Source organism: Mytilus californianus, unplaced genomic scaffold (assembly GCF_021869535.1).
Source record: "Mytilus californianus isolate M0D057914Y unplaced genomic scaffold, xbMytCali1.0.p SCAF_6, whole genome shotgun sequence".
NCBI lineage: Eukaryota > Metazoa > Mollusca > Bivalvia > Mytilida > Mytilidae > Mytilus > Mytilus californianus.
The window spans coordinates 42,330,355-42,347,155 of record NW_026262712.1 but is presented as its reverse complement, the minus strand read 5'-3'; the positions used below and the strand labels follow the sequence as shown (position 1 = coordinate 42,347,155).

The 16,801-nt window shown below is 31.0% G+C and overlaps 2 protein-coding genes across 2 annotated transcripts in view; one reads left to right on the top strand and one right to left on the bottom strand.

The window, feature by feature from the left end:
* The window catches only part of LOC127705653 (tetraspanin-3-like), a 44,316-nt gene extending 36,226 nt beyond the window's left edge, over window positions 1-8,090 (bottom strand). The window contains exon 1 of the mRNA XM_052209981.1: window positions 7,966-8,090. Coding sequence (XP_052065941.1) covers window positions 7,966-8,031 — 66 coding nt within the window. The 5' untranslated portion in view covers window positions 8,032-8,090. The remainder of the gene's footprint in view (window positions 1-7,965) is intronic.
* LOC127705651 (uncharacterized) overlaps window positions 1-16,801 on the top strand; it is a 57,192-nt gene that overhangs the window by 4,153 nt on the left and 36,238 nt on the right. The gene's annotated exons all lie outside the window — the stretch shown is intronic.

Sequence of the window (16,801 nt, the reverse complement as noted above, 5' to 3'; positions counted from 1 at the left end):
AAAACATTTGACAAACTCCAACATAAATTAAAGATGCTTACTTTTATTTTCATGCCTTTGTTTACATATATTATACATTGGTCAAAGAAGTTTTTGCATCCTGATTTTGAGAAAGTTTTAACCCCTTCCGAAAATTTCCATATTTTGTTTATTGTGAAGGACGAACACCAGAGATATTAATTAATGTAATCAATTTTTAAACCTCCAGTATCGCGTTATTGATTTCTCAGGTAATTTGTAATGTAAACAAACTGAGATTGTGATGCAATCAGAGAATTTTATCGAAAAAATTCAACTGGTCCGCTGGACCACTAGCTGAAAAAATCTACTGGTCCGACGTAAATTGTACTGGTCCCGGACCACCGGACAAGCGCTAATTTCGACCCCTGGTAATACACATTGTGTAATTACAAATGTTACATGTACATGATGTAGATATAATTTCAACAATAAATCATTTTTTTGAAATTTCTAGTACTGTAAATTTGGAAATTTTTGTCAATGTTTGTGAAGTTTTTTTTATCATTGCAAAAAATTGCAACACGATAGATTACGCAGACTTACAAACTTTTGATGGCATTATTTTTATGCAGCATTTCCTGAATTCGCAGTTTATAATTTATCTCTCATTTTTGCAATTGTTCAACATTCATGACATTAGCAGTAATAAATGCACCAAAAAATTTCAGAATTTAAATTATGTACAGGTATCAGATTAGTGACCTTCAATATTTACAATTTTGTGTTCAAACTATAAATTCTGTTACAAATACAATGTTCTCCCAAGGGCAAAATTGCATCAAGGTACCATGGTGCTATCTGCATAGATTGCATAAAAGAATATACAGTGGATTCATTTCATATATTTTCGTTGGTACCAATTTTCGTGGATTGAGGAAAAATTGTATTCACTTGAATATTTGATTTCGTGGTTTGCAAAAGGTTACATACATGTACACCATGATAAAAGCCTATAGAAAACTTATACTTCCTTAAACATTGAAAATTATTGTTTACCTTTACCATGTAATACATGTATACCAACAAAAATTTGTACATGTATGCATCATGTAAATACATGTAATAATCGATCCACAGACAGTATTATAATTATGGACAGTGGAGCTTTAATTAAAAAAAAAAATTGCTATTTCATATCCAAATCTATTTGAAAATGTACACACAACATATAAAATATGTTTTAGGCTACAACTTATACATTTTGTAAATAAGGTCATACTTGTGAAGATCCAATAATATAAAATTGTGACATTTGAAAATTCAAATTGGCATTATTATCTTTACTTTTTGTATTTTTATTTGTTTTGTAAAAATATATTTACCTAATTATAAAATGACAATTCGAATGCTATCAAAAACAGGGAAGGATTTAGGCAGGGGCATAGATGTTTTGATAAATTCTGCATAAAAGTATAGGAAATTTGTACTTTGTTAGACACTTACACTGTGCATGGATTCCAATGTATCATTTACTGCATGTTAAACAGGATGGATTTCAAATATAAATAGATTTAAAATTATAAGCTGTATATTTAGCATATTTAATGAGTTTATCTCCTGCATTATACTGGTTGCTAGGCAACAAAATATACAAGATAGACCCAAAATGCCATTATTTTCAGAAGGTCTGTGGTATAGAGTAACACCATGACAAGTTAATTGAAATTTGGGGGTGGGGGCCAAATTGGCCCTTATCACCCCGTCCTTCGTTGTTTACCCATTCCCATGAAATCCACAAAAATAGAACCCCAGGAATAATAATGCATCAACAGTCATGACAGTATACTAGCTCTACAAATGTATAGACATATATGCTTAAAAACAAAATTAGAATGTGATTTTACTTACAGAGAATGAACATCTTATCTATAACGATATAATTTAAAAAAAAATAAATACCTTAACTAATTTTACTTTTATGGGTCATCAGACATTTAAAAGGGTACAGAACACATACAGAAGGGACTTATATCAGTTGAATGTTTTAATCACACACTATAAGCAGTGATAAGTATTTAAGAGAAATCATGCTTCTAAATGTTCAAAATTAGTGTTTGTCAAACTGCTACATGTATTATTATATATATCCAATGAAATTATTTCTGTAAATTGAGTTGGCTCAAATTTCTGGATATTTAAAATTTTTGTCAACAGGTCAAAGTAAATAGTTAGTCAAAAATTTTATGAAAATTAAACGAACCAAATCTATTTTAGTCAAAGTGCTGGAAACCCCTTAATAAATATTGCAATTTTCTATTACTTATATGTACATATAGTATAAATACAATGAATACATGTATGTAATAAAAAAAATAACAATAACCATAACAGTCATTATATTATACATGTATGACCAATAATAAATTCATTTGGATATCCTATTGATGTTTATCCAATTTATATGAAATCAATAACCCATATTATTACATCACAATGTCATGTAAATTACAACTGTGATGTATATTTCACCTAACATTATCTGTCATTTTTTCATTTTCATCATTTCCTAATTAGCCTACAGATAGTCATGTGACAGTCATACACATGATACAGGTGTGTTACAACATCATGTGGAAAAAAAACCCAAACTTTTCATGAGTTTGAATAAGTACATGAAGTACATTGTACATGTAGTGAAGCATCAATCCTTTCATTTAAACAATTTCCGATATAGATATACTTAGTAAAACAATCATTATTTTCAGGCCCAAGTAAAAGCTTTCCAAAAAGCTTGTTTGACTTTAGCGTAGATTAAACTTTTCACTTTCATCATTTCCTATTTTGCCTACAGTCATACAGATGTGGTTTACAACATCATGTTATGAAAATCATGAAAACAGTCAAAAGAAAAAAAAAATTACTTTTCATGGGTTTGAATAAGGACATTTGCATGATTGAACACGTAGTGAAGCATCAATCAATTCATAGAAACAATTTCCTATGTACTCAGTACAATAATTTACATTTTCAAGCCTGTCACTTCACAAAAAAATTAAAACAATAAAACTGTATTATTACAGGTATAAGCTACATGTAACGAACATGTCCAAAAATCTTGTATCACTATATTTATCAGTCAGGGGTGCTACTTAAACAAGTGATTTCATCATCACTTATTTCAGTGATTTGATAAATTCAGTTATCACCTATTTAAGTGATTTTAGTGTTTTCTTTGATCTTCAAATGCTAATTTCATTGATTTTCCATATTTTCACAATCTTTTCTATAATTTTCCTACATAAATCAATTATCCCTTTTTCTTTGTATATTAATTTCACCAGTGCGCTTGGGCAGTAAGTTAGTGCGCTAAAGCTTTTAAAAGTACCCTTGGGAATTTTTCTGTAATCAAAAATTCATTAACTACTCTTACTATCAGACAAAGATCAACAATATTAGGTAACCTGATTGGTTTTCTTTAGAGTTAGAATGATCTACTTCAAGGTTATGACCTGATCTACAAACTATTCCAGTTTTTGCATATTTTAAAAAAACTGTAAAAGTGTCAGGCTTATCAAGCAAAAGACAATTTCTGCATATACATAGTTGTTTTTTCAATGGAATTGTTGTCTTTTTACCAATAAAAAAAACAAGCTTGTGGGAAAAATATCAAGAAAATGTTATAAACACTTATTAAAGTGATTACATTTTAACTTCTAAAATTACTTGTTTCAATGATTTTAAAAAGTCTGTGAGAAAATTTTTAATATTTCACAGCCAAAATCACTCGAGGGAGTGATTCTGAAATCACTTGTTTAAGTAGTACCCCTGACTGTTTATAGCATCTACTAATTGTGAGCAGAGTAACATTATTAGATGTTAGTTCAAGCTTTGGTATGCATTTTAGGTTTAGGACTTAGTTTAATATTAGGTAAATGGGGCCAAGCTGTGAAAACTATTTTTTTCTTTTTTTATTTAAATCTGCACATTCACTGTTATCATGATTAAGGGCTCACACTTCTGGCATATCTGGGCAACTAGGATGACGTCATGAAGTACGTGTAGCTTTACATCAATCACTTAATTTTTTGCTGACACCAAAAACTATATCTAGTTGCCCATATATATGTGTTCATGGCATTCATTTTTGGTCATTTTCCATTTTCATCAAGTTGATGTCATGGCAATTTTTTTTCTTTAGTTAAAGAAATTCAAAAGCACAGACAATTTATTTCTTTACAAACGTTTTGAAAGCATTGACCATGTTGACTTTGTAGACTGGTCGTAAATTATTTCAACATAACCAAATTTTTTTAATGCAAACGAATAATAGCATTTTCTTTGACCTCCGTATCCTGATTGTACATTAAAAAGATTCTGATTTTTTAGCAAAATAAGCTTTGTTACTTAGCTTCATTAAACCATGAATAAAACTGCGTGTAGTTATTAATAGAGTCTGGTCATTTCATGCATGCTAATTCATTGAATCTATTGATTTATTGCATTAAAACATACTCCTCATGCTCCTATCCAAATACTTGTCAAATATTGTTTATTTTTGTCATTTTTTGTTCAGCCACCATTGAAAATTATATTAACCACAGTCCAAAGTCTGGCTAATATATAACGATCAAAATTTGTACCATCTTAACTACATATATACATTTGTACATACACATGTATCTAATTTTGTTAAATATATACTTTTTTTTACTGAAAGACAGTTTTTTTGATGAAAAATTAGAATTCTTTATCATTTTCATTTTTTTCCTTCAAGTCTGCAACAGTGCTTAATATTTAGTTTGTAATTCCTGACAAGTTAAAAAAAATATTATTGTGTAAATACATGCATTTATACATTGTATAAGAAACATAAAACTGAGACAGCTGAGCTGTATAGGTATTCTTAAGCATGTTAAGCCATGAAAATTCAAATGAATTGAATTTCTACAAATACATAAAAGAATTAAATATGAATAGGACACAAATCAATTTCATGCAAATAGCAAGATATTTCATTGCTCATGTAAACATTATAGCCCTGTTAGGAGGAAGCATTATATTAAGTCTCATATATTTATGCATGACCACTTCTCTTTATTAGTTTCAAAAAGAGAAGTCACTTCCCTATAATTCATATACATGTATAAACATGATAAATGAGCTCGAGCCTACACATGTACTTATCAATTAGTTTCAAAATTATTTTCATATAAAAATAAGAAGATGTCGTATGATAGCCAATGTTTATAATTAGGTCTTTCCACTTTTCGGTGGAAAGACCTATTGTATTTGTTCTGATTATTATTATTTTTTTTTTTTCTTCTTCCGCCACTTTTATTTCTTGCGTTTAAATTTTGTTTCGCAAGATGTCGCTTAGATGTTTGGTATATGATATCGAACAGTTTATGCGCCTTTGAAATTCACCCTGCGTAACCGAATACTTTTCTTTGTAGGAGTTATCTCCCCGAACACTGTTTTCCTTGTGACTGCATATCCTCTGTAACCGTAAAAGAAAGCGACAAATCTATTTTATAAAATTGCTCGTTATATCCTTCGCATGATTTGTCCTACTTTGACCGAAGCAATATGAACACTCCATATGAGAGTTATTTCCCCTTATGCGTTTGTTATTAGTGATATGCATTTCTATCTTGTAAACCATAAGTGATAGAGACCTAGGATCTTTTGATTTGAGGTCCTTGATCCAAAAAAAAGAAAGTAAGGTCAAGGTCAGAGGTCAAGGTCATATTTTAAATTTTGATTTTGGCTTATTTTCACTTCTTTTCAAAAACCGTATAAGATATCGACAAGATATTTTTACTAAATTGTAAGTTGCGACATGTCGTAACACATAAATTTTGGTTGAAATGGTACGCTAACATTAAATTGGAGTTTTCTCCCCTCTTATGTTAAAAATTAGACGTAAAGTGATATAACTCATTAACCATATATAATTAAGAACTATGGTCTTTTCATTTGAAGCCCTCGGTTTATGACCTTGAAATTGAGCTAAAGGTCATAGGTAAATTTGACGTTCTAGATTTTGACCTTTGCTTTTTCCTCGTTAGTATACGTGATAAAGCCATAGGACTTTTTGCATTACGTTGCAAGCCTCTTGACCATGGAAAAGCCAACCGGAAGTGACCTTTTGTAAACCGGAAGTAGCTATTTTTTGTACTTATTAATGTAAAAGTATATTAAACCATATATTTTTGGAATCAGTATCAAGTAAACTATCAAATAAAACCGGAAGTGACATCTTTCAAACCGGAAGTAACAATTTATCTCCCTTATTTTGAAAAAAATGTATAGAAATCATGTATTTTTGGAATCAGTGTACAATAAACTATCAATAAACGCTGAATATGATATTTTAAACCAAATTTTAATAGTTCTATTTCAAAATAGATCTTTATGAGTGGAAAGACCTTCAATTGTTCTCTGAACAATTGGTTTTTAATTTTTAATATTTTTCGATAAAGGAGTAGGCCCGATTAGCATGGTAAGACCCCTTTTTGGCCATGTTGGCCCCAAAATATAACCATTTTACAAATTTCTTGAAAATAAAACTTTAACTATTTATTGGAAAGTAGAATACTTTTATACCATAAATATGGACTGTTTTTTATTTTACAATACAATGCACATGCATTAGGTACTAGCACATTGAATTCATGCAAAATTACTGAAATCTTCAAAATTTTAGCATTTGTGCTAATTTTAAGATGGTTTTTGTCTAAATTTAAAGTGGCCGCATTTGTGTTCAGTCTTAATATTTAAATATATGCTGTATTTGATGATAACACATAACATATTATAATATAAAGGTTGAGACTGAACAGGAATGCGGCCACTTACATTTCAGACAAAAAACCATCTGAAAAGTGACGTTTTATGGTAAATTTTATCATGTCGATAGATTTTTCATATTCATGATATTCAAGCTTGAATTTGAGCATCTTAAACAACCAACTCAGTTCAAATCTTTTACATAAACTAACTGAATCGACTGAAGAAGACACTTAAGTGTTTAAAAAATGTCAAAAATCTTTCTTCAGGTGTACTTTGAATTTTAGGCCAAAACTAGCCCTTACCGGACCTTCTCCTTTACCATTTATTTACATGTACATGAACATGATGAACTACATTCTTGATAATACATGTATGACACACATGAATACAAATATCATGTACATGTATATAAATACCAAATACCTTTCAAAATAAAGATGCATTTCTATTAAAAATGAGGGAGACACATATACAAATGTACACATCACTAATTTGACACTTGTAGATTTTTGGAAGGAAGTACTTCCAGCCCTAAACAAAGAAGTTTGATAGATTTAGCTTTACACTTCCTTCCAAAAATTTGCCTTTGAAATTTGGTTCTTGGACTTTCATCTCAATACGTAACATGCTTTGTAATTCAGAATACAATTTGTGCTTTGAACACCAAATCTAGTATTTTGATTGGTTGATTACTGAGTCTGAGTTAGTCCAAATAATTATGACGTCTTGAAAGGCTATTTTAATTTTTTTCTGTGATGCCTTCCTAGGATGTCATAGGAAGGCGTCACAGAAAAAATTTTAAAAAAATAAAATAGCCTTTCAAGACGTCATAATTATTTGGACTAAGCCGGAGTATGATAGCAGTACTCAAAGTTTTGATGAATGTAAGGCCTGGTGTGTGTTGGAAGAAAGATACATCGAAAATACATTAATCACAGATGATGTTTTCGTTGGTTTTTTTCATTTATTGTTATGCATTTGTTAACGTTTTCCGAAAAGACACTCTCTCGTGCATATGGGTTAAGCTGTGACACAATGATCAGTGCAATCTATGATTGGTTTCTTGAAATATTTTTTTTAAATCAATCAATTTTAATGTTTCTTTCTTTCATTATGATAATTTTATGCAGGACAGACGGAAACTTTGCTCTTTTATTGAGTAGAATCGACTCAATCCTACACGTCTTGCATGTCTTGACATCTTAAACCTACCCATAAAATAGCAGTTACAATAACAGTAAACACTCTTAGACAACAGACAGATCGTTCCCAAGTCATTTTCGTGGATTGTTGTTACATCCCAAATAAAAAAAAAAATATATATACTTCCGGTTTAATATAAATAGGAATAGATGGCGACACTATCGTATAAAAGAAATACAGTTAGTCCCGAACGCCAAGGATTAGTATAGTGCCTGTACTAATCCTTGCGAACGCTTATAAAATAAAATTAGTCTATAGAGAAATAAATCAAAAATGAAAGGCGTCTTGTATACACACGATTGTATTATTCTAAATGAAAAAGACTCCCCCAGTATATTAGCACAATTCTTATCTGTTAACATGTTTAAGTGTAGTCCTATAATATAAGACTTCGGAGTTTCATATCATTTACATTCAACGTTTTTTATCGGATATTTTTTTTTACTATCAATGGGGTTTCAACATTGATAGTAAAAAAAAATATCCGATAAAAAACGTTGAATGTAAATGATATGAAACTCCGAAGTCTTATATTATAGGACAACTTAAGCAGAGACATATAATACAATATGTCTCTGGTTTAAGTGATCTCAGCTACTATAAATCATTTTAAGTGAATATAAGTAGTTTAATCTGTTTAATCTGGGTTAAAATAGAGGCCTCGGTGGCCGAGTGGTCTAATTAGTCAAACTACTGTATCACTAGCCTGTCAGCACTGCGGTTGTGCGTTCGAATCCCGAACGACATCGACTCCAATCTTACTAATTCATAATGGAAATAAGAAGATGTGTTAACAGATAAGTCCGCATACATGCATACGAAACGAGTGTCCCGAATTTTGTAACGTTAAGAAAAATATTGAATCAATGCATGTAACGTTACAGTACCCAAATTGCACCCATTCAGCAAAAATAGCAGCGGAAATCTAACAAGTTTTCTTTGAGACCAAACAATTTGCGTTTTTATGATTTGACATTATATACACGTCTTTCAGCATAGGTAAATATATCTAAATATACACAAAACGTTCAGTATATATCAACAGATGAAGTATTCACTGGAAAAGTAAAATCTACGGAAACGTCGCATGGCGACGTCCACAAAAAGTCATCTTTTAAAAATGAGCAAATAAAATATGTTATAAGCAACCATTTCTTAAAATGAATACTAAGCATGGACTTATGTCAAATTGTTCTAAATACTTGAAGAAATAAAACAAAACATCTGTTATTCGATTTTTAAGGATGTGAATTTAAGCATGGATGTAATTTGGGTACTCCTCATTACAGAATCATTGATCGTTTGGAGGTCGGTTCAAACCCGTTTTTCTATGATTCAATATAGATTCAAAATTAAATTGGTGTAACTATGCTAGAAAAAAAGGATACATCTACAAAATAAACACAGAATGGAAACTTTTGTCTGGATCAAAAAATAAACGTAGGTGAAAAAACTGTCAAAATAGGTGCAATTTAGGTACCGTCACGTTATAATTATGCTCTAAACTAAGTCCTCTATGCATGATTCTTTACATTTATTGCGTATCCATAACTTATAATCAACAAAAAAAAGGTATGTCATTCAGTGAAAACTTGTCCATGCCAATTAACTTCCGTGTTTTGTTGCCGAATTTTCCGAACGTGACCTTAATAAACACTCGAGACAACACAGAATAACGGAGCACATGAAAAATATGTGAGATGATAGACATGAAATAGAGCGATGTTGATTTCTTTAATGTTTCCCACCAATCTAATTAAAATATAGATCTCGGATTTCGTTATACTACGATATACGTATGTAGTATAACGTAGTATAACGAAATCCGAGATCTATATTTTAATTAGATTGGTTTCCCATGCTTTTATATTTGTTAATTAAACTTTGTCATAACGGTTGTTAAATTATTTGGTGTATTAAAATTTTCTTTCAGATCAATTATAACACAAATTAATTATAAATTCCGCGTATGTTTACTTTTTCTTTCATCACGGCACTTGCGCTGATTAAGGTCACTGCAAGATACATTCAAAATTCAGTAAATTAATTTTAAATCTGAAATCTTCAACACCAAATTATATAGTTTACGGGGAACTAGGTCGCCATCCGGTCGACATAGATATAATAGTTCGAGCAGTATTATTTTGGTCATATGTTTGATATCCGACAAAAAAGCAAAGTTTTCTTTTATATTGTATCAACTTTCTCGCCATTAGAACGCTCAGCATAACATGCAGACTAGAACAAAAAATTTCCTTACTAAAAATTGGTTAAAACTGATATAAAGCAAAGATTGATGTTGTGACTATGACTTTGTCTACATGTTCGTGATTATGCAATACAGTGTTAACGTTGTTTCCCGTGTTTTGACGATGTGTGATAGTGACGTGCACGTGAGAAGAGAGAGATGTTTGTATGGGACTGTTGACGAATGAACACAATAACTGAAATGGTGTGAACTGTCGGAGTGTATGCCGTGTGTTTTGTATCTTATGTGAACTTTGTAACGTCTGTATGATACATGCAGTGTGAATAAATCGTGTTATTTTCTACAAAGATGGTGTTTATTTATAAATATGAACGCTCGGAATTCTACGTTTACAACAATTGTTATACCAGTTATACCAGTTTCTTCAGAATTGGAATTCGCTTATAAAAAATTCGCTATATATCCGGGCATTCCGACTTCCACCACTGTTAAAACTGACCGCCCATCAAATAGCCAATAGTGTTCAGTGAAAGTGGCGTTAAACACCAATCAATCAATCAGCTATTAAATCGGCTTACGAACGACGCGTGTCAAACTGAACGTAACGGTAGAAGTGACGTTACAAGTTTGAGAAATGAGACACGTACCTGCCATTTTGCCGGGAAATTTAAAAAGATGTGTTTATCTTAACAAATCAATTGCCTTCTGAAATTCTATCAAAAGCGATAGATGTTTACATACTATTTTAATGAGTAATAGATCCTATAAATATCAACATTTTAACTTGCTTTCCTTAGCTTTTTAAAAGTTGTTCAACAATCCTTGTAAACAAGCCACAATTTTTACAGTATGCATCCGTAGTGTAAATATGTTTAAGAGCATCGATGTGCTCACCGTCGACAAAAAGCTTCATATTGTGACTAGCAGCTGGTATTTAACAATATCAATATGCACACAACCTGATAATCATTACATATTATGTCCGACTCTAAATAAAGTTTAATTACTTACTTACTCACGGGTAGTAACGTCGTCATATCGATGAGCGTTTAGTACAGTGATTTTGTCATAGTTTGGTTAAGTTGGACATTCGATCATGATCATTGTGTTAAGTGTGTTTTTAATGACAAACAATGACACAATATACACATTTGGATTTCTTACTAACGGAACTTCTGAACATAAATCCAGGCTGGTTAATATCTTTATCTATAACTAATATGTTAGTCCATTGAAATGTGTATCATATAGTTGATAATTTGACACAGAATGATGCTTGCGTATGTCAAAATTTAAAAGTTGCGTATTCGTTTCCCATGCATTAAAAAGTATTTGTTTACCGTCTGTTACATCACATATTTCATTATAATATAAGACTGCCGTCAATTATTCCGAAAAATAGCTACATTTGCATACAAATAAAGATTACTGAAAATAAGGTGTCATAATTTGGTTCAGTAGTGTCATGGTTTAGTTCATGTTCGTCGTGGTTCAGTTATGTGATTCCTGTCGTATATGATGGAAGAGTAACGATCAAATAAACAGAAATTATACAACTATTGAAATACTGTTCAAAAAATATGTTCACCGATACCTTTTTTTCTCGCGTTTAACCAATTCTATCCTATTTCGAGGCAATATATTGTCGACATTTTCTAATGTTGTTGTTTTGTTCCCATACGAGTAGATCTTCACATATATTACGTTGATCTTCTACTCGCAAAAATACATCGCTCGAGAAAATAAGTCATCTACAGTAAATTTAAGATATTATCATTATAGAACACGCATGCATGAAGAAATCACGAGGCTAATATATATAATGCACTTCAAAGGCAATTTTCTTTAAGATTTATTTGGAATACAAAAGGACCTAAGAAAGCATATAGTAATATATAATAAGTAGATGCGTTATGATAGCCAATGAGACAACTATCCAATCGAGACCAAATGGCGTAGATGTTAGCAACTTTGGGTCGCCGTACGGCCTTCAACAATATACAAAACCCATACCTCTTAGAAAGCTATAAAAGGCTCCGACAAACTAAATGTAAAGCAATTCAAATGAGAAAACCAACACCTAATTTATGTTCAAACAATAAGCGAAAAACAAATATGATATACAGTAACAAACGACAGCCACTGTATTATAAACTATGGACTTGGAACAGGTACATGCAAAATATGGCGGGGTTAAATATGTTTGCGTGCTCCCAATCATCTCCTCGCCTTAACCTGGGCAGTGGTGTAACAGCACAACAAAGAATAACAAATTATAACAATCAGTTAAAAAGGACTTGCCTCATCAGATCGATACAAAGGAAACTAATCAAGTAACATAAACACCAAAGACACAAAGAACCGATCTGTGAGTACTCACACTTACTAGAAAGTAAAATAACAAAAATATCGAACTCCCGGATGGGAAATTCAAAACGGAAAGTCCTTTATAAAATGGCAAAATCAAAAGCTCAAACATATCTAACGAATGGAAAACAACTGTCATATTCCTGACTTGGCACAGGCATTTCCTTATGTATAAAATGGTGGATCAAACCTGGTTTTATAGCCAGCCAAACCTCTCACTTGCATGTATGATAGTCGCATAGAATTCCATTATATTGACAACAATGTGTGAGCAAAACAAACAGACACAACAGGCGAAAACGCCAAAAAATCGGGGCACAACAGCCAACACTGCAACACAACCTCAATCACTACAAAAACTAGAAGCTAGTTCCAAGCCAATAACAACTAATAAAAAGCATCATGAATCCAGGACAAAATGTTACTTTTTTTTTATTTCAGAATGGAATTCTGCTTCCAACATTCATCTTCATCAATCTTATTCTCTACTATTAAGAACGATGGTTTCTTGTCTTGTCGAGTCAAAAATAAGGTCGTACAGTTTAAATGTACTTGTACCAAACAAAATAACACGTGTATATTTATCTTGGAATTTAAATTATTTTTTTCAAGAACATTTAATAATGTTCAATTTCGCATACTACTAGTAAATACTGGATCGACAGAGCTTTTTCTGATATTATCGAGACTTAAAATTGCATAAAAAAAAACGATAACTTAAATGGGTTAAGTGATACCACACAATACATTTATACAATTTGATAAAAACATAATAATTTGTATTAATTCCTAATAATAATTGATGAAAATGGACATTATATCGACCTAATTCTAATTCGAAATTGTGAGTTTTCGTATATTTAAATTCGGAATTTTGTAAGTAGTTTTCATAGTAATTATCGTTTGATTATTTTTGTAATTGGGTTAGTGTATCATGGGCGTACAGCCCCACATCTCCTTTTATTCATCATAAACATAATCTGGTTCAAAATAAAAACAACAGATGTATAGTTTGCTAGAAAAAAAAATAAAAAAAAATCATTTTTTGACAGTAGCTGCTACGTTTTGCAACTTTAGGTAGACGTCTTGAACCATTTGACTAGTGACGACGTTCACAATATTCCCGGCAGAGTCCATCATGGTCATATGGAGAAAAGATTCTAGATTTCTGTTTTTGTTATTTATTTGATCGAATGCCAGTTAAAAAGAGCAGTGGCTATATTAGTTCTATCTTAGGAAAGTAAAAAATGTATAATGTACGGTTTATCGATTACGCCCACTAAATTTGGTTAAAAAGGCCTTTTTTCTTCTTAGTCAATTGGTAAATTGTGTAACTTCGTTTTTTCACAAGCGCCTTCAAACAAGATGAAACAAATATGTATTAATTTGGATCTAAACCATGACCAATTTGATCATAACCATGACGAATTTCTAGACACTTAACTGAACCATGTCAATCGCTTAACCAAACCTTAGCAATTTCGATATTCTGGTTATCCTGCGTTAATTTCTTAAAAACAACAATTTCAATGTAGATCGTTTGACTAACAATATAGATTAAAACATCTTCTTTGCTTTTTATTCATTTGAAGAGAAATGAGGCAATCGTTCTGGGAAGTAACCTAACTGAACCATGACCAACTTAACAAAACTATGACAACATCACTGAACTAAACGCTCCTCGATATGACGACGTTACTAACCGTGTTACTTTAAATTTGGATCTCTTGCCAAGTTCAACTTAAGTATAGATATTGCAATTTAAATTGTTTTGGATTTTGATATTCTTGTTCTAGATATTAATACTGGAAATTCAATTTGTACTACGATCGAGGATCCTTGATCTTACTGAGTTGCCCAGTCGCATTTGTAACATATACATTTATAGACCTATATGTATTTCAAATCTTTTTAATTGCTTTCAAGAACATATTACTGAAAGAATAACTGCTACGAATCATTTTTTTTTATCGAAATTCAGAGTATAGTTCAATAAGGAGTAGACTCTAAATCAAGGATTTGTCTTACTATACAAACATAACAAATCCTTGTCTATAAATGCATTACAAATTTCATAAAAATCTAAAATACCGCCCAATTAGATAAAAACTTTAACAAACAGCCTAAAATAAGTTATAATATTTAAGAATAAATATTTACTAAAAAAAGATAAAACATAAAACAGTATGTAGAAAAAAGGGACATTCCCCAAGCACCTTACATGTGGAATAAAGAAAATAGAATATCCAAACTATGTAATGAGGAAATAGAAGATGAGGTGCATTCAAGTTCTTTTATCATGTAAAGCTTTGGTTAATGTTAGAAATCCCTTTCTTAACAAAATATTTAGTAGACTGAGATTAATGTAAAATATGTCAAAAATTGATAACAAATCTCTTTTATATGGTTAATGGGAAATGCAGTTTTGTTAATAAGTTGTCAATTATTAGAGGTATCAGAGACATATATGTATATAAATAAAATTCCTATTTTCACTTGGACTCATAAATGATTATGTTTATAAACGATTATATGTATCTCAAATATTGTTACTGTTATTTTATTTTAAAACTATATGAGCAGAGACATATAATACAATATAATATATTGTATTATATGTCTCTGATATGAGTAATACTTTGATTCTTTTAAGTTGGCAATGCACATTTTCGTAGTACTTTTTAAAAGTTAATATTAAATTCACTCGTTACAAAAAAAAAAACGGCAAAATAACAAATTCACTATATTGCCAGCGCCGGCAAAATATCCATTGCTATAGAAATATGCTATTTTGACGGCTTTAATCAAGCTATTTTAATCAGAACCGGCAAAATAGGGCGCCGTTAAAATAGTAAATGCCTACAAATTACTTATTTCATTTACTTTGATTAAAGTTACTAATTCAAACAACCCTCTTCATAAGCAAATCAAAACAAACAGTACTTATGGAACAAGTTATATATATAGCACGCCTTTTACGAATTAACGTATTTAATTCACGAAAAGCGTAGCTTTGAGTGGATTAAATATGTTAATGAGTAAGGCGTAGCATTAATGGGCGATGACACATGTCAGGGGTTAAACTTAACTGTACTTTTCATGAATTAAATATGTCAATCAAGTAGTGGCGCTTTCTATGAAAAAATGTCTCTAATTTTTAGAAAATGAACTCATTGATTGGACTCACGTTTTAGTATGATTTGATTTAATGATAGATGTACATGTAAATGTTTAAAGACCAGAGAGCGATTTATGCGTTATTGAAGTGCCCCCTCCCCGGGCGAAAATTCTTGAGGGGAAAGATGTAAAATATTGTTAGATGTAAACCATGCTGCCTGCTTTCAAAACTAATAGGACGAGTAGTTTTAAAAGAGGTAAACGAAGGAAACTTTTTAAAACTTATTTTGAACTGGTATTCTGCCTTTTCCAACACCATGAAAATGATCGATTAATAGATGGACTGTTGATTACGTAAGATCCAGAGATAAATATTTTAAGCATGTTTAATCAACGGAGATTTACCTTTAAAAAGTGGAGGAAATAAAACGAATAAAAATCCAGTGACAATTTTTTGGAATATTCATTTTGACACCAATATATCAATATCGCCTCTTTTTCTACAGACCACGTTATTCCTTTTTGTAGCTTTCCTCTGGCATTCATTTGGTTCAAGTATAGGAAACTATTTTTAATTTAGGGTTAGGTTTACAAGTTTGGCTAGTTTTAGGGTAAGCCCCCCCCCCTTTTTCCTTATTTTTTTTTTCATTTACTGTTGTGTACGCATTTTGTTTAAATTTATTAGGACATTTTATGGTCATTGATTTCATTGTTTACTAGGCCAAAGAGGCGGAGCTAGACAGTGAAATAACAAACTTGAGATGGAAGTTATGGAGCACTGGTCTAAGCTCCTCCCATTCTTTGCTTTTCCTATGACAAGTGACACACGACGGAATTGGAGAGTGCAATAACTAAAAAATAATTCAGTTAACGCACTCCTCTAAAAATAACATAAGTTAACTCACTCGAAGATCAAAGGAAAAATTACCATTCATGTTACAACATATAAAAAGATGCAATCTTGATAATGTCATACAAGAATATATATATTGAAACATTTTTTGATAGGTTGTGCAATATTTTGTCTCTCCTGTTACCATGTTCAAGGAAATTTCGGGTTATTTAGAAAAGATTTCGATAAAATTTTAAGCTTGTTTTTCATAGCCAATAAGATGTTTTCAAGAGTAAAAGCTTCTACATATTTTCATTCTG